This window comes from Cygnus olor, chromosome 19 (genome assembly GCF_009769625.2).
Source record: "Cygnus olor isolate bCygOlo1 chromosome 19, bCygOlo1.pri.v2, whole genome shotgun sequence".
Lineage (NCBI taxonomy): Eukaryota > Metazoa > Chordata > Aves > Anseriformes > Anatidae > Cygnus > Cygnus olor.
In genome coordinates this window covers 9,857,688-9,882,701 of record NC_049187.1, presented here as the reverse complement: position 1 = coordinate 9,882,701, position 25,014 = coordinate 9,857,688, and the positions used below count along the sequence as shown (strand labels likewise).

General features: G+C 52.6%; 1 protein-coding gene across 20 annotated transcripts in view; it reads right to left on the bottom strand.

Moving 5' to 3' along the window:
• The window catches only part of LOC121057304 (DAB2 interacting protein), a 225,995-nt gene that overhangs the window by 34,028 nt on the left and 166,953 nt on the right, over positions 1 to 25,014 (bottom strand). For 12 of the 20 annotated variants that reach the window (XM_040531235.1, XM_040531228.1, XM_040531230.1 and 9 more), the window contains 3 exons: positions 10,294 to 10,447; positions 4,234 to 4,332; positions 1,475 to 2,029 (listed from right to left, as the gene is read on the bottom strand). In XM_040531235.1, coding sequence (XP_040387169.1) covers positions 1,475 to 2,029; positions 4,234 to 4,332; positions 10,294 to 10,447 — 808 coding nt within the window. Of the gene's footprint in view, positions 1 to 1,474; positions 2,030 to 4,233; positions 4,333 to 10,293; positions 10,448 to 16,588; positions 16,645 to 17,048; positions 17,071 to 18,227; positions 18,730 to 25,014 lie in introns of those variants that run through there. The other 8 variants (XM_040531244.1, XM_040531248.1, XM_040531247.1 and 5 more) reach the window with 4 other exon arrangements.

The following is a 25,014-nucleotide window of genomic DNA, read 5'->3' as shown; positions in this document are numbered from 1 at the left end:
GGGATGCAGCGAGCAGCGGTGCCAGCAGAAGGCAGGGCCGAGCTGAGCAAGCATGCGCCGAGCGCGGCACAGCCCCGCACGGGGAGCGAGGCAGGGCACACACCTGTGATGCTCTCCCGACACAACCACCCGAGCGGGGTTTCGCACACCGTGAGCCGCTTCTGCCCCCTCTGAGTGTCCCAGCCCCGTGCTGCGCCCCTCACTGCACACCCCAATGCCCCGTCCTGGGCTCCAGGAGGCTCCGGGCAGCTACCGGCACTGCCGCAGCAGCAGGCCCGGCCTCGCAATCCTCTCAGCGAGCTTTTCCTGCCTTGAACTCGACCAGGAGGCCAAGCACTTCTCTGTACGACAGATGGTAATTAAATCTAATCCGTGAACCCTGCCACGATCCCAGGCAGCAGCGGAGGCTGCAGGGGAAGCGTCGAGCCTCGCAGCTCCCCTCAGGTGAGCAGCTCACAGCTCCTCAGTGCTGTAAGAGCTTTGGAAATCTCGTTCTTCCCCAGCACCCCATTGCAGAGTTCAGGGAGATGTTAACAGAGGGAACGCTGATGCTCCCACTCCCTCCGTCCTGCATGCGGCCACACTGTGCCACTCAGGGGGACGCAGCAAGGATGCTCTGAGGCAGACGGGCCCCGCGACTCCACGCCGTGGGGCAGGGAGCTCGGCGCTCGCCTGTGCTCTCCAGTAAGGGCGTTTCCAGCTCTGCTCATCTGCCCTCGCTCTCACCGACCAGCCACTACCAGGAGTAAATCCCACTCCCTGCCTCTTCCTGGCTCGTTGCTTCCCCAGACCTGGCAGAGGATTCCCAGTCATGAAGGATATTCACACAAAGCGGCCCAATAAACTGAATTTCCACCGTTCACAAATTGGCCAGCATCAACTCCCCTGCACCTCCTGCCTGGGAGCACCCCAGAACCCTTCCTGCACTGCTGCCCCCGTCACGTCTCCCTTCTAAAAGCATCAGAACAGACCCCAAGGGCTCAGAGCTTGCTCAGAGGCAGGCATGCCCGGAGGCACACTTTGCTCCGAAATTCTCATGGCACCGTCCGCGCCCGTGTGCTGCCGCAGTGCCGGGTGTGCGGCAGAGCAGCCGTGGGGAACCTGCTGTGTCTCCACAGGAACGCCCAGCACTGCCGGCTGCTTCGCTTAAGCCAATGTTGCTTACATTTCGCCCCCGAAAACTGCCTTCTTGCTCGCTTTTATGTTTGTGCTGGTTTACAGAGTAAGAGTCTGGCCCCTGAGCCTCCACAAGTAGGGAAAAAGGACTTGGGTTGGTATCTTGTGGTCCCCCCGACCTCTTTACTAATTAAGCAATTCACACTGCACGTGCTACCGACTTGTTTGCAATAAAAAGCAAAAATCGCAGTGTATTAATGATGGCTGAGCCCAACCAACGTGCTGACTCCCTACAGCCCAACCCAGGAGACTGTCCCTGCTCATCTCTCGTGGGAGCGTGCGGATGCCGCAGCCTTACCTTGGCCTTGCCTGTGCTCTGCAGGATGTGCACCAGCGCGGACGCCATCTCCTCTTTGCTCTTCACGCTCAGCGAGGGCTCCAGCACCGAGCACAGCACCATGTAATTGTTAGTGATGTACTCGGCAAACTCCTTGTACATCTCCATGGGAAGGATGCTCATACTCTGGTAGCGTGACTTGATGCGGATCATGGGCCCTGGGGACTTGCCCTTCCCGGGGTTGGGGCTGACCACGGGGTACCATTTCTCCACAAACTGCCGGCCCGTGACGGAGCTGACAGGGATGTTCACTTGTCCAATGAAGTTGGTCTTGTCCTTCTTTTTCTTCTTGTCAGTCTCTTTGTATAAGTGCACCGTAATGTTTTTGAGCGATGGGAGGTTATTAAATTCAAAGTGCTCCCCCCAAAAGACATTATCAGTTTTCAATTTACAGGTAGTTCGTGCATAAAGAACGTCATCCAGGCATAATTCACACAAGTACTTTTTCTTAGCTGGCAGGTCCTTGGCTTCAATAATCCATAACTTCAACATATTCTCTACCCTTCTGCTGTTGTCCTAAAAAAAAGATGCAAAGAAAAAAAGGTCAAGAGTGAAAAAAAAACAAAGCCACGCACAACAAAACTGGAGATATGAGTAAATTATTTTGGATGGGCTAAATGAGCAGAAGCTTAATTACATTTTATTTTAAGGAAATACTGGCTCTCAGGAATTTGCATAATAATGCTACTTATGTTAATTTTCCAAATATCACCATGCTCTCCATGTCTGCTGGTGCCAATTAATAAAGGAAACAAGGAAGATAAAACCCGTCCAAATCATAAATGTACCATGTCCAATTCACTGCCAAGAGGACCTCTGAAGAAACCTGAAAGAACCTTTCCGATAACTACCGGCTTGTGCAAAACAGAAGCTACGTTACAGGTACCACAAAACCACCTCCCCTCGCAGGCCAGCCGCTTTGCAGCCGCACTGGAGTACATTTTCTGGACTGTACCAGAGCAACAACAAAGGGATCTGAACGCACACTCAGGGATCACCTCATCCGTGGCTGGAACACAACCACCTCTGGCATGGGAAGAGGCTTTTGCAAAACTTCACAATATTTTAGGGCACAGGTCCAGAGCATTGAACTAAAACATCAAGAGGAATTATGGGACACAGAGTGAGTCACACAGTGGAATCGTTACAATTCAGAAATAGAAATTTGGCTTGGTATCATTTAAACAACAATGCAGCAAAGGATACCGCGGCTCTTCAACGGCTCCCCAGTGATGCTGACCTCGCCCTGGAAGCGCATCCAGGGGCATCTGCTGCAGCGGTGACTAAAGAGATAAAGCACTCGCAGCTGAACTGCTCCCGGGGCTGCAGTAACCTGTTTTGTCTAGGAGCCCTCACTGAAACAGCAACCGTGGCTTCCCCTGCTCAGCTTCGGAGGCTGGGCAGGAACGTTTCTGCTGGGAGCCCACAATGGGGTACTGTAGGTTCAGGAAGTACACACAGGAACTACACAAGAACATTGAATTCCTGATAGAAATATCAAGTCAGATACTGAGAGTTTATTGTCTACGAACTCAAACAAAGATGGAAAGTTAGCCATCAGCTAATGGCATGTTTCGAGATGAGGGCATCTTTCCAAATGAATTTCCACTGAACACCACATCTCAAAGCCATACTGACGTGTCCAGCCCTCCCTCACATTCCCAGGACTTTTCTCATGGCGTGACACTCCAAACCTCACATAGCTCTTTCAGGACATTATTGCCAGGCTGCTGTGCTCAGAAAGCCACTGGAGCCACTGAGCCGCACGTGCAGGAACACGCTGCTGGGGGCAGAAGCCCCCTCTCTCCTCTGCCACTCCCATTCTGACACTGAAGGAAATCTCTTATCCCGAACTAGGCACAGTGAACTCAGACACGGAGAGCTCCTTTAGCAGCCTGCCAGGCCCAGACCTAACCCGTACGCAGTTGTGTGTCTGATGCCAGGGATGAATTTAGAGGATCCCATCATTTGTGTCTTCTCTGATCAGCAGAAAATGACTTGTTGATGGAGCTCATCAGCTGTGAAATCCTGCAGCTGATTAGTCCTGATCAATCTTTGTTAGCTAATTCCAGCACAGAGAGGGAGAAGCAGCTGCAGACTTTATTTGAGGATGTACTTAAGTCTTAGTGGGCCATAAAAACACATATTGGGTGTCCCTGCGTTCACTGAAGAGAAAGATTTGCTTCTGGAGATCTCGGATGGGATGGTTTCGCCACCCTCAACTGCCTGTAAAAGTGAAGGCTACGTTCCACTACTGCCTCAAAGAACGCACTGCCATGTGCCACCTGAATTTCTCCATCACTACAGCAGACACTGCAAGTACTACCAGAGTCAGGAGATGTGATACGTGAACTTCAGACTATTCAGTCTTGTAACTTTGCTGGCAGCTACCGGCCATCTGTCCCAGCACTTCTGGGAGGTGGGAAGTCCTACTTGAGTGGCAAGTACCATTAGTACAGAGCAAGACTGAAGATTCTTCAAGTCTGATCATTTCACAGCAACAGCTGAAGCAGCATGTGCTGAGAAAAGAGGAAAGAAATAATTGGCACTTTCACGTAAATATAATTGTGGAAGAAACGGAAATATGGAAAAAGGCTGACCCACAATTACACTTACTCACTAAAATGACAATACGTCCCCTGCTGCTACTATGCACTGGGCTATAAAATGTAATAACGAGGAACTGAACTATAGCAGAGGCAATTCCTCAAAGCCACTACCTTATTTGGGTGCACGGCACGCCGCAGGTTTTCCATCCATTTATCTCGCTCTGCTGCGGAACGACACGAGAAGCACTTACTTCCTGATGAAGTCGTCACCTACAGGGAAAGGAACAGGATTATGTCTTGACCAGCACACTGCAGACTGTGATATGGGGGAGAGGGGGAGTTAGGAAAGGTGCTAGTGGATTTTTTCTTTTTTTAAGTAAACAGCTTTACCCAAGCATGAAGCAACAGCCCCTAAGGCTACCAGAAAAACAGGGCAACTCTGTATGTCACAGAAATAATCGTGGAAGCAAATTCCAATTACTTCTCCTCTTCCACACCAGAAAACACAAGATAATGGCCCCGTGCATGTGATGCTTTAAACCACCAAGTTCCTCTACTGAGAAGAGGGCAAATCCTTAAATGAACTAAAGATAAACTGCAACCACTTGGCATCCCTCCAGATTCAGCCCAAAACTTGCAGTTGTAACAACCCAGCCCTTGTTTTCGGAAGAACGCCAGGCCCCAGCAGGCTGGCTTCTTGCTGTCCCCCCCCTTCACGCCCTGTTCTGAAGGCCTTGCTGCGAAGAACATGCAGCCAAGGACATGCACCATGCTGCTGGAGGGCCAGAGGCACTCCTGTGCTCCCCGCACTGGCTCCCCTCAGCCAGCCACAAAGCCCTCAGCCGGCTGCTCTCCCTTCTCTGTATCCATTGTATTTGGTGATACCCCATAATATTCTTTATGTACATCTCTGGCTTGCAAGCAAATGGACCTGGTTAGTACCTAAATAACTCTCTCTGAGTTTCACTTCTGCCAGTCAAGCTGCAGAGCTCCCTGTGAGTGCCGTATCGTCTGACAGTGTTTGTGTTTACACGCTGCACACCGCTTATCTGCTTCTGGGAGACACAATCTCCTCCAATTTCATACATCTCCCCGAACCTGTTCTTACAAGCAGAGCTGGCACTTGCTACGATTCATCATCTTCAGCTAACCTCAGCCGTGAGCTGAGCACATCCCTTTGCACAAAGGCATCTCCTCACCAGGACAACACGACGAAGAGGCCTAGCCTGCCTTTTCACAGCAAATGCAAGAAATCTCCCCACGCTTGATATCCCCAAGTTCTCTCCTTCAGGCAGACACTCTTCCCTGTCCTTAATGCATTCAATCTGTCCTGTAATACTAATATTCTTTGGGGCACACTTTATCTTCCATTTCTAAGAAAAGATGACTCCATATTACTAGGCACAATAGTATGATCTTTTCAGCATCCCTTCACGCTTCGATGTGTTTCCCGTTTCTTCAAAGTTTCCCATCACAAATGTGGCCTGCTTCATCCCGTTTGCTGCTCCTGTGAACCTCTGTCGCCGAACAAACTAACTTCTGGTGGCCCAGGAGACGTACCACTCGCAAAAGTGACTGTCCACAGCATGTGACCCCTACACCTTGCCCTGCCCATGGTGTGGCTGCTCTGTATTTTGATCCTTTTCTCAGCAGAGCTTCTACAACAGCATTCCAGATGAGCATGGCCATACACCCGCATGGTAACGACACCCAGAAAGAAGCAACACGCAGCTGCATCGCTGTGACACGTGCTTCAAAACTGCTCAGACAAGAACCTAACAATTCAGAACTTGAGCCCTGTCTTGTCTGGTCCACAAATTAGCTGTGCAAGAATCAAAATCAGCCATGTTCAAATCCAAAGCATCACAGTCCTGAACACTGCTGGGACAGCCACACCACCCTGCGGTGCCACAGCCGGGTTTCTGTACCCCAGAGTGAGAAAAAACCCTCCCACTGACACTGAGTGAGGTCCACTAAATTCAGTCCTGCACAGAAATCAGTTAATAAAGGTGTAACAGGTCAAATATACTTTTCAGTAAACTATACCATTAGTCCATTTCCTCAAAGGCCATTTTTCACCTAGCTTGTTGTTTAGCTCTTTTGTTTTGATGGGAGTTCGGTATACTAATGAATTTTCCAAAAAAGAAGATTATGGCTTATTTGATTGTTGTGGAAAGATGCTCTCTTAAAGACAAGTTCTCCTTGGTGGCACACATGGATCCCACAGATGCCTAGAGTATTCATATCCAAATAAACAAACATGCAATTTAGCTGTCCTTCTATTGGCTTTGTTGATTACATTTCTGTTGTGTTTTTTTTTTTTTTTTAACAGCTGTCTGTTTAGTTGAATATCTAATATATTTTCTTGCCACACTTAAGTCAATACGTTAGCATTGAGTTATCACAGTAAAATTTATGATTCAATTCCAAAACAGTTACTGATCAACTAATCATTCAAAAGCTACACAAAACTATCTGTTCACTCAAGTGAGAGAAGGCATAAGTCCTGGTGCTGTAGGAAGGAAGCCCTCCTGACCTGCTGGGAGGTGAAAGTCCTATCTACCACATGTGACCGAAAATGGCATTTTCCACAGATCTGCAATAATCTTTCGGCTTTCAGCTCTAACCTAAATATTATATGGCACTGATGACCTTCATGACATATTAATTACCTTGATAAAGAGAGCATTCTTGTCTCAACAAGATTTTGGATGTGCTAAAAAACTATTAAGGTACAGGATAAACTCGTGGGTGGCTGATCCCTTAAGTCAGACAAAATCTTGTCATTTTTAAAATGTGTTAGGTACAGCATCCTCAAAGCATATTACACGGAATCTCACTGGTGTAGGAACAGAGGATGATAACCGAGTTACTAAAGCTGTTTCACTCGATGTGTGCAGAAGATTTTACAAGTTAAGGCTCGAGCTGACAACCCCACCGCACCCACCGGCAGAAGGGCACAGCGCCGCAGAGCCCGTGATGGCTGTCCGGGACCTGGAGGGCCGTGTGAGCAACGGTGACTGCTTACACTGTGGGACTAAACCTCTCCTCTAAATCCTCCTGTGCTCAGGCAAGGCCAGGATGAGGCTACAAGGTTCCAGTTGTACCAGAGCAATCATCCCAGTAGCAGTTTTTCCTTCCTCCTGCTCTGCATCCCCCAGGCATGAGCTGTGGAGCAGGACAAGACTCCAGCCTGCCCGCACAGAAACAGAACCCTTCCGTCCTGATTCCCATTCCTGGTCCAGGTCACCAGGATCCCACAAATAGCAGAGCCAGGAATAGGCTCTGGGAGTCTGGACTCCCAGTCTCCTTTACGAGGCTAAGCTGCCTACTATATATTTAGCACACACAGCATATGCGGTGGCTCTAGATGATTATGCTGACTGGAGGTCTTATAAGGAGAAAGAAGACAGTGTTGAATAACTTTAAAAACAATCACTGAGGAAAACAAGTAAATACTGACTTCCAAGTACTCAGCAAGTCAGAAAAACAGCAAGTTTCACAGACCTAAATAAGCAGAAAAAGCTCGATGCAGCACTGAAAAAGCGCTGCGTGAGTGCTGACTCTCCTGGCCCCCGGCGGAGCCAGAGCCACCACACGGCTTCACACCGGCTGGCCAGGCCGAAGGAGAGAAACAACCCTGCCGTAACCTTTATACAGCCCGCTGCCTCAACAAACCACTTGCTCTTCTCCACTGCAGACGGCTTTGGCACCTCCCTCTTGTCTCCGTTTGGGTGCTGCCACTGCCCTCTCCGGCTCTTTCCCCTTCAGCTCCCAAGGCACCGGGCTGCTGTGGCGTGGTGCAGGAGGAGCTGCGTGTGAGGCACCTCGTGCTGGGGCTGGCAAGCAGCGGCTGGCCTTGCTGGCACTGTCCTGTGCCCAACCGCACCACTGAGAGGAGACGATTTCGGACAGTGTGAGGCTGGCACTGCCCAGCACCGGCAGTGCTGCCCTTCGCCGTTTGAGATAGCAGAATTGGCTGTTCCTGACAGGCCTCCCTGGAGAACTGATCCACCGGAGCTTCACAGGGCATGGATGAGGCACAGTATCATGCCACAGCCTCTTCGCAATCCATTGTGTGGAAAAAGTCTTGTGTCCGTGACTCGGGCAGGCCCTTCTCACTCGACATTTCTTACTCAGCTCATTTTCCAGGACAACAGCCTGAGTTTCTCGCTCTTATGTGTTCCGACACATGGCAGTGTCGTGGCCCAACCAGCAGCTTCAGTTTTCCTCTCGGCTTCCCACAGACCCAAACCAGAGATTTTGCAGTTCCACACCGCAGGAACTGCCACAAGTTTCCTGCTCTTTGCTGAGCTTCCACCAAAAAGTGGCCTATGCTATGTCTTGCTTGTACTTACTTGTACTTACTGACAGAGCAACGCTGACAGATTCAGGATTACAGACGGGGAGATATTTGGGATCGATCAGAAATCTACCATTCTAGTAGTTCTAAAACATTCTCCAAAGCAAAATAACGAAAGCCAACTTTAAAGCACTGAGGAGGAGAAGGTGCCTGTGCAGTTTTGTTGCTCTGCTTCCACTGCTGCCTGCCACAGAGAGCCACACGATGTGGCACACAGCGCTTGGCCGCCGGCGCCCTGGTCGCTGCCCTCCCGATGGCAACGCTTACTCTCTGCCTCTGCCAGCTGCGCAGGGAGGATTGCGGGCACTGCCCACTACCCATCAGGGATCCAGAAAGATCTACAAACTCATTTCACTTCTGACCGAGTGCAGTATTTGAAAGAGGCTCTCTGGAGAAGCAAGACCGATGCATTAACACAATATGCCATTTAGCTCTCACCTAACCGCTTCCCTCTGGAGCTTGTTGATGAGTAACCATCAGTTACAAATCAATGCCCCTTTTGTTTTCCAGCATTCTTCCTTTACTCTGCAGGATTTGCAGAACAGCAATTAACATGTTCTTTTTTTTCTGACTCTTCTTTATCCAACTCACTTTAAAATGGAATTTTCTTCCTCCTTACAAGTGCATGACTTGTGTAATTTTCCTCTCAGTCAACTTCTACAAGTACTGTTCATATCCCTTCCCCTTCTCTTGTGTGCTGAACAGAATTGGTAAACAACTCTTATATTATGGATGTCACATCTATTTTCCATCTAGCTTCATTTTATCTTTCTTGAGTGGAATGTAATAGAGGCCATATAATTTACAAAACTGTTCTCCTCCTGACCTGCCACACTTGCTCAATTCTACAGAGAATGCACAGCACTGGAAATTTTATACCTCAACCCACTCCCTCAACTTCAGAGTTCATGTATGGGGCTATTTTTTGGTCAGACTGCTTCTGTATTACCCACTTATATTTTAAAAAATGGATCTTTTAATTCATTTATTTCAAACTGTGCTAATTTCAGTAACGTAAAAATCTTCATGTGTCCCGTTTGACTCCTCTTGGACGCTGACAGTGCTGTCTTCACATACCTCTGCCCATCCCAGGAATGCATTCCCATCAAATTTTACAGTACAACCCAAGCATGGCTATATGGTTTATCTACTCGCTGATGTTCAAGTACAAAGGGATTACCTTCTCTTCACAGAAACACAAGTATCAACCACCTTATTACTGTAGGAAAACCATTTCCCAGTTCTATATGCAGGTGCTGCCATAAGCAATAATGCTTTTCCATCCATGATGCAGGGCAAACAATTCCCAAGAGGTACTGCCTTGTGCTATCCAACTACAAACTTGTTTGTATGTGTCCCACCACCTCCTGCTAGCGCAGACCTAGCCACGTGTCATAAAAGATGCATATATCCATTTAAAAAACACCTCAAATACAGATTTTTTAATTACCCAGAAAAGCGAAGCTTGAGATTTCTAGACAAAGTCCTCAACACTCCCACTAATAGCTGTAGGCTCTTTGTGACCACGTGTAACATCTTTGTAAACACAGAATAGAGGCGAGCACATTCTGCTATCTGTATGAACATAAACTACAAGTTTAAGCTCTGCTAATGCAGGTTTCTAAGTAGTCTGGCACCTGTGCCAGGAGCAAGCCCTACAACAACAATGGTTATAAGGCAAAGAGCTTGTTGCTCTGATTTGTGGGTGTGCTTCTCCTTGAAAAGATGAAGTAATTTTCTGCCCATGGAACGGTCTCTGTGCAACAATTCAGAGCAGAAGCGCTTTGTAACAGCGAGAGCCCAAGATGTAATCCCGCACCTGGCTCCCCAGCCAGCCCTGTTGCACAGCGTACAGAAAGGCTCCTTACCTCAAAGCAGTAGTCTTGTCCCAGGATGCTACTGTGGACCGGCTTGATGACCACTTCTTCCTCCATGCTGAGATCCAGAGCCTCAACAGCACTACTGGGACTGAGCAAAGACTCGTGGGAGCGTGATTCTTTCAGCCTCGGCATTAGATGGGATCTGGAGGAAAAATGCAACCGTGTCAGTGGACGCTTTCCTGCCAGAGAAATGATTCAGCCCATCTGTTAGCAACAACTGCAGAATATTCCTATGAACTTTATGCCACGCGATAACAGAGGGCCCAGAATAGCATCCCCCTGTGCGCAGGGACTCTTCTCCCCCTCCAGAAATGCATCCAGCTGTATCACGGATGCAGACAGTGTGGATTCACACTCTGTAACCAACAATCTGAGGGCTCGTGTGCTCCATCCAATTGTTACATACATCCCCAGGATGGGGAGAGTGTGGAAAATATGGCCATGATAGCCCTATCGATTGATCTAAATGCTCTAGAGTCCCACTGGCAGCATTTAGCAGCAGGGAGCCCACAGACAGCAAGCAGCACACCATTTTCAGAGACAGCCAATACAATCAATGGTGCTGTAACTCTTAAAGCAAAATCAGAGAGCTCAAGGGGAAAAAAAAAAAAAGAAAGATAGCTAGGTACTCCCAGGGAAAACACAACACAACCATAAAGTGGCAAGGGAAAAAATAACTTGAGAGCAGAGGGAGCAGTTGCTTTCTCTAGTCTGCACCGTGTAAAATGTTCCTATGCAAGCCGGCTCACAAAAGCTCTGATCCCAGCAACTGACCTTTCAAACCTCTGGCAAGCACTTTGGGGTCTTCCAAAGAGAACATGCGTCTGTCTGTCTGTCTATAAAGAGTACGCTGCCTTATTCAAAGGCGCGGAAGGACAGAAATAAGGGGAGTCTGAGATATTCTCAGCGTAGTCTTTTATGAGCAGAACAACAATGCTCCCAATATTCTCTATCAGATTGCTCTGCCTGTGCGTATTGAGTTTTGTCAGTCTCCAGAACATAGCTGACCAGAACACAGGGAAATGTCAATAGTGCATGCAAAATTCATGGCTTCCAGTTACTCACATGCCAAGCTCAATCTAGAAAAAGCCAAAGTCAAGTCTAAGATAAACAGCACTGGGAGATAAAAAGGTGCTCCTCTAGATTTGCCATTAAGATTCAGGCCATCGATAGACCGCAAGGTGATGAAGGATCAGCCTGCAGCTGGGCTATCCACCTGGGAACGGGAAAGGGACAGCTCTGAGGGCTGCAGGCCACCCCTCATGCAGCTGCTCAGGGGACAAACGGCCCTCAAACATTAAAAGCCTTGGGTTACTACAGACCCGTACGGGACAAGAAGCAGTGGCTTAGAAGCACCAAGGCTCTCCATCCCATTAGCAATTCTCTGAGCTGCCCGCTCACCCCACATCTCTATTGGGAATAAATTGATCTTTAGGAATTGAGCACAGTCATTTCCCAGTACTTTGTGGCAATTTTGCACTATTTTCACAGAAAAGGATCCATACCCTTTTCCTCTGAGTGATACTGTAAGTGAACTCTAATATGGGTAGACAGATCAAGTTGCCCTGGCTGCTGAGTACAGTACTGATACCCAGTAGCTCAAGAACTGACAACACAGACCTGATAAGCTCAGAATCGAGGCATTTATGGCAAGTCTTACTTCTGCAATTTACAGATGAAATTAGAAGAGCTAAGTAACCAAGCTGGGACTTGCATTTTTGTGTGGGCACATATAAATATTGATAATTTAAACCTACAACTGAGGAACTACGTGCTGTAACACACCGAGCTGGACTGCTTCATGCTGGCATAAGAATTTTTGCTGGAATTAAAACAAAACAAGTCTATTTTTCATTCAAAACCATTGCAGCTGCAAGGCCACGAGAAGGAATGCAGATGTGCAATACAAAGAATCACCAAGCAGGAGTTTCTCAGGACGTATCTCATTCTCACCAGATTAACCAAATGCCTTTTTCTATCTCCCCGTACTCTGCCGTACATCTCTGGGTATTCTAAAATTAACAAGATTTTCTTAGACACAAGAGTATTTGGGGGTTCTTTCCTAGGCAGGACACATTCCCTGGCTGTCTTTTCCTCCCGAACAGCAGATCAGATCTGACCCAGGTCAGCACCACCAGCACTTCTCACCAGATGCCACGCTGCACGGAGGAGCGCTGTAGGTCTCAAACCAGCCCTAAATGGCGCAGCATCTATCTGCGTATCACGAGCTAAATGGGGAGATGTCATTAATTAGAGGCTCTTGTTGGAGATCACAGCAGAAAGGCTGAGGTCCTTCTGCCAGAGGAAGCCCTGGCAGAGGGGGAGCGCTGCCTGCGCGGGGGCTCCCAGGGCAGCGGCTGGATTCCCCCCAGCACCCCCAGACCTGCCCTGGCGCCGATCTGAAAACCCCGATCCGGAGGAGAAGCATTTCTCCCGTCCGTTATAAGGAACGTGACATCCGCAGCACGATCCCATTTCCTGGAAGATGTCTGCCAGGCCCTGTCACAGCTCCCACGCTCCCTGCTGCAGAGACAGCCCGAGGACGGTCCTGCAAAGGCCACACGCTGCTCCCTGACTTGTGGGGTGAGGATATTCTCCTCTCTGAGAGCCTTCAGCCTCCCTGCATGCAGGGAGAAGGCAGCTCCGTGCGGTCCCTGGAGTGGTCTCAGAGCACCGACGTCTCTGCCCCTACTGCAGCGGTCACTCAGGCCTGCAGGGCTTGGGGCAAAGACAGCTTACTGGGTGACGGCTGGCAAGGAGTGCAGAAATAATAGTAAAAAAACCCAACATCCTGGCTTACATGAGCCGATTAAATTCAGTTCCTACACCTTTGCTTTAATATGGTGGGAGCGTCCAGCTGCCCGGAGATGTCTCACAGCAGGAAACCCTCTTTCCAAACAGCACATTCAGTTCCTTTTGCCGTGGGCCTTATTTTAATCTCCTTCTACATGCCTAAAGTTCAGTTGAAATGAAGGAGGGAAAAAAAAAATCTCATAAAACACCACATTAGTTCTAAAGAGAAATAACATTACTGCTACTGGCACTGACCTAGAGAGTCCTGCACAGAAGCAGCCAGTCGCTGGTTATTAAAGGAAGAGGTTTACTGCCCCAGAGCAACGAGCGAGGGTTGTTGTTCTAAATAATAAAAGCCATAAAGCACTGCCACGTGAAGGGACGCTATCCCCCCTCTGCCTGCTTCCCTCATAAGCAGCCAGAATTAGGGATGTTGAGCACTGTCAGGCCGTGAGTGCACCCCCAGCCCAGGCAGGACTCTGGACACCGGGGAGGAAGCGCAGGGCCAGAAGCCATCCTCACTGACCGTGGGGCCAGAAGCCATCCTCACCGCGCACAGGAACCATCCGTCTGCCAGCAGGACTGGCAGGACTGCTGGGGAATTCGGGCCCCGTGCTCCCTCAAGAGCAAAGATACGCAGCCGAGGCTACAAGGAGGGAAAATGTTTAGGGCCTGTCTACACAGAATTATTCTGGAGTAGGTCTTGTGTGTTAAACTCGTACACTCTTATTCCAGAATTGCTTTCTTGTGAAGACAAGCCCTCAAAGGGGCAACCCCTACAGTTTTCATTTCAGGACTTCACCTGCCTGAAACCACGCAGCTGCTGACTTTTGTGGTTTTCTGATGGAAATTTTCCTGATATTTTTTGAAAGACAGAAGCGAACGGGGAACCTGGCTGGCTAGCTGCAGAGAGGGGGAGCAGACACAAAACTTAAAACGTGGAAAAAAAAAACTAAGAACCTTTCTTAAATCTTCTGTTCCACTGTGAAAGCAGAAGCAGATAGGAAAATACTGAGGGAAGTCCAGGCCCCACACTGAAGATGTCCCGTTAATACCAGCTGCGGTCGGCCACTGCGACACAAACGCCCCGCTGCCTGCAAGGCCGACAGCGCCCAGCTTAAGGTCTGGAAGGATTGTATCTCCTAAATGACAGACGTGACCCTGGACACGTTTCCAGGTCACATCCATTCACCATACACAGGTTTTCAGGGACTAACAGCTCTCTGTTCTGACCCCCGGGGCAGCCCTCGACCCCTCGCCGTCCTCTGCAGGGGTCCTGTGGGCACAGGCGCAGCGCAGCCGGGACCCGCCTGCAGCATCGGCACAATTTAGAGCTGTCCCCAGCCTGGGGATTAGGCTGTGTTATGACTGAGAATAAAGTGGGCGACTCCACCGAACTATCTACAGCCTCAGAGGGGAGAAGGCTGCCAGCGGGGCAGACGGGCGCACCATCCTTGTCCAGCTTCACCGGAGGCACAAATTCGGGCGCAGGGGAGCTGCGTGGTGCAGAGCCGCCTGCCTCACTGCTGCACGGCCCCAGCTGCTCAGAGGAGCCACGTCCTCCAGCAGCAGACACAAATGAAGCTCTCCTACACCTCATCTCCCAAGCCCCCCCAGCCTCACAAGCAGTGCCCGTGTGAAACCCCAGGGCCCGGCGCTGCTTCCTGCTAACCTCTTGGCCACTGCCGCAGCTCTCACCCGTTCCTGCCCTCGTGCCTCATCCTGCTGAGCGCGTTGCTTCGATTTAACAAATAAATATCCAAGTGTTGTTATGGGAATAACCACGAGGAACGGCGCAACAGAACTTGTGTGCTCCCAGAAGACAAGGGAATGTTTTTTTTTTTCTCCTGTACGTGTGGATGAAGTCCCCACGAGCGCTCTGCGTGCGGCGCTGCATCCTCCTAGGACAGCAATGCCCATGTTTTGCTAATCTGAGCTTTCCCCTCTGCTCTCTGACCTCCAGCTGCTGATCTGTGCCGCCGTGGGCTGAAGCGGAGGCAGATGCCCCGCAGCCTTTGGGATCTCCGGGCAGCAGGCACAGGGAGCACCGATCAGCACGCTCACCACCGGCAGCTGCGTCACGTTCCCCTCACTGCACAACACCTTCACCCAGCAAGACAAAGGACATGTAATTAAACTTATTAATGGCTGCCCTTGTTTTTAGACTGTTCTCGGTTTCAGCTGGCAGCAGGATTGGTTACATTCAAAAGGACTCCGTCAGCTCAGACCAGGTTCCAAATTTTGTTTTTGCCAGAGCAGTGCTGAAGGGTGATTTAGCTCACGACGTTCACCTGGGCAGGGCCCATGCTGGGCTAGCGATGGGCACAGCTGGGTTTGCCAGCGCCAGCCTGTAAGTCCAGCACAGTACGAGCAGCAAGGACACCACTGGGTTTGCAACGCGCAACATGAGAGAAGCTGCAAAAGCATGCAAAATGGCTCGAGAGCAAGGAATAAACAAGAATCAGAAATGCTGCTCGAGTTTCAATAACCAAACATGATAAGCTAGAGAAGCAACTTCTCCCTCCTTCCCAAGAGCACAGGGGGACCACCATTTCTCTCTTTTCACAGGAACCAGCGCTTCCATATAAAACACGACCTTTTCTTCCCACATTAGGCTAAATCAGCATCTATTAATAGTGCCGCATCTGTGGACAGCTGATACAGAGGACGCGGAGCCACCGCTCTTTGGAATTCGGACCCCAGCGCAGCCCCAGGCCTGCCCATTCCCGCAGCACCGGGAGCCTCCGGAGCGAGGAGGCGCGGGACGGCCGCGGCAGCCACCGGGGCGAGGACGGGGAGCGCAGGCGGGAGCAGGACCGCGGCGGAGCCTCCCGGTGCCCTGCCACCGCCCGTGGGCACCAGCGAGGTCGGGGCGCTCCCCACCTGCACCCCGCATCCGCGGGCTGGGAGGAGGGCGGGGATGAAGGCTCTGGGTTTTTGCCTACGAAATCGCGGCTCAGCGTAACTCGGGAGCTGAGCAAGCGAGAAAAAGCCAGGCAGGATCTTTCCTCCCGGATCAACCGCAAGGAAATCAAAAGTCGCAAGCTCCCTCTTCTGCGCCACGGCCCCGGCTCCGGAGCCCGGCCGCGGACCGTTGCCTAAGGCAGCGAGGATGTTTGGATAAATACCGACGACAACAAAATTCCTCGCACACAGCCTCACGGACGCAGCGCTGCTAAAAATAACACGCTGCTGGGCGCGGACGGGGAGCGAGCGAGCCGCGGGCTGAAACCGCGCACGGCCGGGCCGGCTCCGAGCCGCGGCGGCCTCCGGGGAGCTGCGGGCCCTGCGCCGGGTCGGGACCGGGCCGGGACCGGGCGGCTCCGCCACGGGGCTGCGGGCGGCGGCAGAACCCGGAGCCCGCGGGGGAGGCGCAGGAACCCCGGGGCTGCACCGGGGGACGCGGACACACCCGGACGCCCGCACATGCACGGACCCGGCCCCCCCCCGCACACCCCCGTACCCACCCCGCCGCCGCCGCGCTGCTCACCCCGCGGGCCCGGCTCGGCTCGGGCCGCCCCATGCCGCGCTCCGCCGGCCGCCCCCGGCCCGGCCCCGCCGCCGCCGCCGCCGCCCCTCCCCGCCCCGCTCCGCCCCGCTCGGCAGCCGCCGCCGGGGCCGCGGGATTGGCTGCGCTGTAGCTGGGCAGAGCGCCCCGGGCCCGCCGCCGCCGCCCTCCCCGGTCCCCCCCCGAGCCCCGGGAGCGGCCCCGGAGGAGCCCCGGCCTTGCCCGGCCTTGCCCCGCCGAGCTGCCCCCCCGGCACGGCCGCGCTCCGGTTCTCTCGGGGCCCCGGTGCTCCGCAGCCGTTCGCTGCCCTGCTGCGCCCCCCCCCCCCCCCCCCCCCCCCCCCCCGGTGCTCAGCCCCGGGAAGCACCGGGGATGGAGGCAGCCGCTGCCCCCCCCCCGGTGCCCCCCGGTTCCCCCGCCCGTCCCCTGCCCCGGCACCGACCTGCGCAGCAGCGCGATGCCCAGCAGCGAGAAGCGTTTGCAGCAGCAGCCGGCGGCACCCCCGTGAGCCATGCCCGCACCCCTCGGCCACGCCGGGGACCCCCCCGGGACCCCCCCCCGGCGGGTGGCAGCCGGCGGGGCTCAGCGGTGCGGTGCCCGCCTGGGGGGGGGGGGGCTCAGTGCGGTCCCCCGGGGGCCGGTGCCCCGCAGGGCAGCTTCACCCCCCCGGGGGACGCGGGGCAGGGGCAGGGGCAGGGGCAGGGGCAGGGGCAGGCAGCGCAGCTGGGCCCCGCCGTCCTCGTCGGCACCGTCCTCGGCCAGCCCACGCCGCCACGTTCCCCGAGCCGGGCTGTCGCTGTCATCATCCCGGCGTATTCAAATGCCTCCATTACTCATCAGGAACAAAGTGGGACTATCTAGTAAATGAAAAAGCACCGCACGGCACTGTCCCCTGGCTGGTATTTATGGCTGCTTCCTTTTCCACTTTTCAAAGGCTACTGGCCGTGTCTGCAGCAAATCATAAATTCTCCGGCTCACGCACGGCTGCTCCGGGGATGAAGCAGGCACCTGGGCAGCTGCCGCTGGTCGGCATTGGAGGGGGAAATGAGAACGACGGTGAATATCCCTAATTAAAACCAATACAAAGTGCTTCCCCAGACCAGAGGGGGCCAGCGGGTCTCAGCACGGAAGACGGGCAGGCGCTGCCCCGCTGGCCCGCAGGCTGGACTCCTGGGCTGTCCCTGGGATGGGTGCGGGCACCCCGAGCCCTCTGCCCAGCTCCGACACAGCAGCCGTGCCCCTCTACCTCCTGGGCCAGCGAGGTGGGCTCCAGCCTCGCACAGCTCTACGGGATCCTGAAGGCTTGGCGGAAAGGCAGCACTGTTGGGCTTCGCTAACACGGAGCCCTGCCTGTCACCTAACGCCGGTGGGGTCCTTTTCTTCCTTCCAGGGCAAACCAGTCCCCGCCGTGCCCTGGGGACAACACCACCGGCTCACCAGCCACGCTGGGACGAGCAGCGCGGGCAGCACAACGCCCCGCTCAGAGCGTCTCCCACCTTGCCTCCTTAGCGGAGCGCACGCAGACCCCTTCCCCTCGCAGTCTGCAGGCACTGCTCCAGATTTAGCACATTTTTTTTGCCTTCCCCCCACTCCCCCCACCAGCGGTTTGAAGCTTTCTCACCGTTTGCTGGCAGATGCCATGCACATAGAGAAGCTCGCTGTCCTCGATCTGCTTTTCAGGGCTTCTATAAAGTAGGGCACCAGCACCAACCCAGCGTCAGGTTTTTGATACATCGCTGGAGTAGCCAAAAATAATAACGGGCAGCTTCAGTCAATCTTTTCGTTCTCAAATCTGCAGCAGCAGCAGCACAGGGGTCCCTTGTGTGGCAGAGCAGAAATTCGGGACGTGCCAGACCAAACCCGCTCAGCAGCCCCCGGCTGCTCCGCGCCGTGAGCCGGGCTCACCCGCAGCTCCCGAGCAGGGCCCTGGGGTCCTCGCCGCGGAGCCATCAGCCCTTCGCCGCCGCCATCGGTGAGCACCGGGCTCTGCTCCCCGGGTTTCCTTCAGCACCTTATCTCCCTCGCTGCGGCGAAGCGTTAAGGTCAAGTTACAGTTTTACCAAGTGTTTTATCTTTCTGGCACGGCATAAAAATGCAGAACGTGAACTTTGGAACGAGCCCTCGCGCTTGCACTGGGTGGAGAGCGGAGCAGCCCAAAGTTAGCAGGAAGAGAGAGAACCCGGCTCCTCTCTGCACCCCAGCGCAGGAATCATTCCCTCTGCACGTTCAGACACATTATTAGGACAAGCTGGAAGGACGCACTGAACGCAACGCACGCGTGCGTTCGGCCTGCCTTCAGCAGGCAGCCAGATGCGCTGGGAACGCCAGCTGAGGTAGGGGCCCCGCACGGCCCCACGCCGCTGCCAGGCGGCCAGGGGGGAGAGCAGCGAGGGCTGGCCCACGGGTGCTGGGCGCAGGGAAGCGCCGGTCGAACTCCGGTGCGCCGGGCCTGGAATTCCGCCCGGTCGCTGTCTGCACACACCCGGGCATTGAGACGAAGTCGCGCAGGAGCCCAGAGCCCTGGGAGCCCTGTGGTGGCCGTCCTGCTGCACGTTCGTTCCCTGCACTCTCACCTCCACGAAACACAAGGGTCTCCTTCCCAGAGGTAACGTGCTGCCGTGCCTGTGCCCCCGCGGGCTGCCCCATTGATCGCGCCGTGTTTGGGCTGATGCCCGAAACGCACGGCTCCTGGGAGCTGCTGTCTGTACCGCACAGGGCACTGATTCCCTCGCCCTCCCCGGCCTCTGGGCTGAGCACGCCTGTGAGGCTGCGAGGTGCAGCGCAAAACCTTACAGCCAGCTGCTGCTTCCCCTGCCCAAGAGGGCCAGGCAGCTTAAAGGCTGCTGCTGTGAGCATTTCTAACACCAAAACCAAGCCTGGATGTCAAAGCCTCGGCTGCTTCCATTCAAAGCCAGGCTTTATCCCAGCTGCCTTAAACCAAACTTCATCCGCATGGGGGGGGGGCTCCCTGCACACCGCTGATCCCCCAACGGCGGCTGCGTTCAGAGGGTGACCAGCACGCTGGGAGCCGTTATCGTGCTCACGGATGTCTGCATCCTGCCTGGAGCGCTGCATCTGACCTCTCCCCCTTCTCTGCGTTCGCACCTTGTGTTATTCCTGGCATTCCAGCCTCCACCCACACTGTTTAAGAAGTGGTATTTGTTGAAGGAAATCACAGTGCTCCCTCAGAGGGTGCATAAAACAGTGCCTTCCGTGGGTTATTAGTTTTTTGGTCACAGCTAGCCCCAGTGACTATTATTTGCCTTCTTGGGTCCCTTTCCCTTCTGTGGCTCCTCCCGGCCGCCCAGCCGGGCAGGGAGGGCTCGCACCAGGCGCTGCCCCAGCTCTGTGCAGTGACGTCTCCAGCCTCCTGCTGCGTTTACCTTTTCGAGCTATTAAACGCAGGGATCTCTCTCTTTTTATTGGCTCTGAAGCCGGTTCTCTGTGATCCTGCTGTCTTTCACTCAGGAAAGCCAAATTCCCTAACAACCCTGAAGATTAAGAAATGGAAGGCATTGTGATCACCCAGTTTTACTCCAAATTTACAGTTAAAAGCCTGTCAATGTCTTAGAAAACACTTTTTGAGAAAGTTCAAACAACCCCACATTTAAGCATAATTAACATTTTAAGATGTGTAATTGCACAGCTGGCTTCTTGTCACTGGGTTGCTGCTCAAGTGTTGGGGCTGGGGATAATTATTATTGTGTACCTCTGCTGAAAAACTTTTCAGTGCGCCTACTACAGCCCGTGGCACCACCGAGCAACGCACAGAGCTCACTGCAGGTACCATTAAATCAGCTCGCGGGACACCCGGTGTTCCTCTATCAAGCCGCACGGCCGTACAGGAGCTGCCGAGCACTGCAGAAGCACGACCGAGCCGCCCGCAACCTTGACTGCGTCCGCGTTTACTTTGTCCTTCAGCTCAGTTTTGGCAAAAAGTTAATGTGAAGCTGAAGGGCACAAATAACCCAAGCACTGCAGATAACGGGAACAATGGCAAAATTAAGCCGATAGATTATTAAAAGATTTCTTCACCTGCTTTATTAAAATGTGCTTGACGTTCACAAAACTCGGCAGAATCGATGTCTAGCATTTCTGAAAAATCAGGCTCCTATCAAATAATATTTACACCGAAGGAATATTTAACCTCTGACTAATGCTGCCTTTTACTCCGTATTTCATAGCGGCTAGACAGTGGATCTGGACTGGCCAATTTCTATTCCTGCTTGCAATTAGCTTTCCTTTTCTGCTCTCCTGAACAAGTGCTAGACTTAGGAATTTAATACCGATAAACAGGAAATCTGCCTTTACTGAGATGCCACTCATCTTTTTTGGAGGTTTTATGTAAAATGTAACATTGTTATTAGCAGAAGATTTATAAAAATCTTTGTGTGAAGTCCCATTCCTGCAAACATTCAATATCATTTTGTGCTATTAGTCTCGCTTCGGAGACACTACTTAACATTCGACGACAATTTGAGCCAAGAACATTTGCAGGAGTCAAGTTCTGAATTTCAAATCTAAACTACATAGAGGTGCCAGCAGCATACAACTTTGAGCTTGGCAAACGCAAATACATGTCTTAGCATCTAAACAGTATTTTATTTTGATTTGTCCTTCTGTCTAACAATATTGGCGTATATAAAAGGCTCGGGTTAACAGGTGATAACTGACTTCAGAGACTGAATAATGTTTTTAACAAAATGATGTTCTTATAAACCAAAATTCAATCAATGACAAGGTTATAATAATAATAATAAAATGTTAGGACAATGCTCTTCTGTTACTGCTGAACTCTTCCTTTAAAAAAAAACTCAAAGCACTTTAAAGTTTGTTTTGGTTGTGTGTATTTTATCCAGAGATGGCACCAGGATATAAAGCTAATTTCTTCCAATTGCTATCTGCCCTCTAGCCAGATAGATGTTAGTGTCTTTTAGGGATATAAAACACATCCTTCTCATAGGAGCCTTCTTTTCAGATGGAATGAGAGATTCACGCTGATGAAGCTGGTGATTTTTCTAGGGCTTTCAGAGCAGTAACTGCAGGCAATCCATTCCAGGAGCACAAGCACTCTCCCCTGCTCTCCTCCGCCTCTGGCACCTTCCAGGGGACAGGAGCCCTTGGAAGACACAGGATGTTTTTGCCCTCTTGTACACAGCTTCTGCACATAGCAGGAATTTGGAAAGCAGCAAGAAGGCCGAGGGCAGCGGCAGTGCTGGGGTGCCGGGGTTGTTCTGCAGGCACAGATGCGGGACGCAGCTACGAGCCCGGAAAAAGCCCTGGGCACCAGGACGCTTGCAAGTCCTGACTGCAGTCCCCATCTACCCCCAGACACGCAGGTAGGAAAAGGACAGATATTTGAAAAGACCCCCTCAGTATTTTTCCCTGGTCTCTGCACATTTCTTTGTTGGCTCACGCTGACCCCGCTCCCAGGGCCGAGCGGTGCGGTCCTGCCGCGGCCAGCCCCGTCCCTGCTGCTCCAGGCTCCCCGAGCAGTCACCCTGTGCCACGCTGCGGTGCACTGCATCAGCTCCCCAGCTCTCCTTTACAAGTGCAAGTGTCATTACTGTGTGCTTCACGCGATGCCAGGGGCCGCTACTTCCAGAGCTGATGTAAAAATTGTTATTAGAACTTATACACTGTGAAAAACTCCTAAAAAGTCCAATCCTGGCACTGCCCTAAATGAAATGACAGCCGCCGCCTGCCAGGGGTACGTGGATAAGAACGGAGCCAAGCGTGCATGCGGTCCTTATCCACACCCCACACCTGCTGCTCCCTCCCCGGAGTTTAACTGCTGAACACAGAGTACGGCCCAGAGGATTTAAGATATGGAAAAGGTCAGAGCCAAGACTCAGGAGTGAAGAACAGATTGAGTGGGGTACATAAATGACAGCCCCATTTTAAAGCTAAAATTACTTTTTTCAATAAATTAGGACAAGCGAGCTTGCCTCCCCCTCAAACAATGCAGCTCTCCCTGGATGCAGACCGGAGGGCACGTACACGCAGGAATCAATGCTAATACCCTAAAAGATTAATCTCTGAAAATTATTTCAATGGAATGGAAATGATTTCATATAAATCTCTGTGTAGCAGGAGCGGATGAAGTATCGCAGTGATTCCTAGAACATGTGCAGACTGGAAAAGAGGCTGAGTTTCGCACAGGCGCGGTGCCACCACCCTGCCTGTCCCAGCGGAGGACGCGGGCTGGCACACCAGAGAACCTGCGGAGGCTGTCGTGCCCCTGAGGTCGCGGTCACACAGGGGCGAGGACAGGGTCTGGCTCCCCGCAGATGGGAACACAGCCTGTTCTACTGCGAGCGAGTCGCGGCTTGCGATTTCAGAACGCAGTCAGGACGGCACTCTCCAGGGAAGGGAGACCTGGCTCTCATCAAAGCCCAGGTGAGCGCACTGAAGGCTCTACATGCGTTTGTGAGCGTGAATGTCTCCCTAAAACGTGCCTTTTGGTGCCTGCGGGACAAAGCCAGCCACGGGGCAGCAAGCTTTGCACATCCAAACCAGACCTCAGAAGCACAAAGTCTCTGCAGAAGCACAAACCTGGCTGAGTAACGCCATTAGCAGCAGGCACCAAGCAGCACGGCAGCTCTGCTGCTGCTGACCACTCGCTCGGGGGGCTGCGGACCTCCAGCCTCCCCTTTCCTCAGGCTGGGAAGGGCACCGTGCCCCTGCTCCTGCCTGACCGGGGCCAGGAGCTCCTGCCTAACCAGGGGAGGGACACCTGGAGCCGGGCTGCCAGCCTGGAGGAGCAGGGGCTGCAGGGCCAGCGCCGCAGCTGGAGAGGTTCAGTCCCGGGCCGCGTTCCCAGTGACACCCGTCGGCTCCAATTTGCCCCCCAGCCCAGAGAGCAGACAGGGCTGTAGGGATCTCATCTTCCCTTGGAGAGATGAAAGTTGAAATCTCAGTTTGGTCTCAGCTGTCTTTTTAAAGAGTTGTGTGATAGCAAAAGCTAACGAGTTTAACAACCCCTAATTGCCATTATCAACGTACGAGCTTCAAGCCGAGAACACCAACATTTGTTTTCCTAACTTCTGATTACTGCATTTCTCTCAAAGGGATGAAATTAGACCCAGTCGATCTTGCTGACCAGAAACACTTCTTATCATCTCCTGGATGAGACATGAAGAGATTCTTGAATGTGCTCTGTGAGCAGCCCTGTCTGGTATACAAATAATAGCTCCATCCTCCTCTACACAGGCAACTTGACCAAGAGCTTCAAGCTGCAGGCTGGGAACAGGCAGGAAAAAGACAGGTCTGATCCCTGGTTCAGTAGCTGCACGGTAGAAACAATTTCCTTTTATAACCAAGTTATTTTAAATCTATCTAGTTAGACAGATGCAAAGCACTGACACAGATGCACTGAAACTGGTTTCATCCTTGCCTGAACAGGATTAACTTGCCTCAGTTATTAACCAAATGAAACACCAGCTCATCTTCCTTGCAAAAACGGCTGTATTTTATGGGGATAGTTGTGCCAGCGCAGGATTTTTACAGAGACCGAATCTGGGAGGATTTTCCTTTGGGGCAGGTATTCAGGGTCAGCACAGGGCTCCCCACAACTTGGCTTGGCCTCAGCTCACTCCTTTGAGGTAGAACTGTGCCTTGTCTCACCTGCGGTTTTACTTCGTTCTTCAGGTGTCAGCCTGCCCCTTGGGGCATTGGCCTGGGCTGTTAACACGAGGAGTTAAAGCCAGCTGGACACGGCACCGAGAGCCTGAGCTGGTGGAACCAGGCGGAGTTAAAAGGAATGGAGCTGCACGGACACATCTTTTCCTGCGCATCCAGCCTGGGATCTGCTCCCTGCCCACAGTCCTGACTCCTGCCTTTTCCACTCCCTGCCATGGCTTTGCGTTGTGGTTCCCCAGCTCCGGGGGGGTTACAGCTGCACAGCAGAAAACAGAAATTCCTACTTCACTTTCCTCCAAGAATATTCAAAACATTTCTAGCCTTAAATTTTGATATGGAAATTTAGAGTTTGGATTTTGTTGTTGAATTTAATTCCTTAAAATGCTGATTTCCGCAAGTAGTTTTTCTAGCAGCCAGGAGCCCTCCCTGCCCCACTGCCCATCCCCTGAACCACCGCTGTGCCAGTGCCACAAAACCGCTTTTTCTTCCCGTGACAGATGCTAGGCTTAGCTCAAATCCCTGGGAATGGACGGGGCCAGCGTATGCTCTCATTAACGGAATTGCAATCTGCCCCTGAGCTCACGAGGCTGCCCCGGATTACACCGCCACAGCTAAACCCAGACCCCGTTTCGGGGGGACGTGTGTCCGGGGGCACACGCGGCCGATGGCCCCCGAAGGGCACTGTCCCTCTTGGGACGGGACACAGGAGGAGACAAAGAGAAGGAGCAGGGGGCGCGATGGGCCGGAGAGCCCCTACCCCAGCCTCG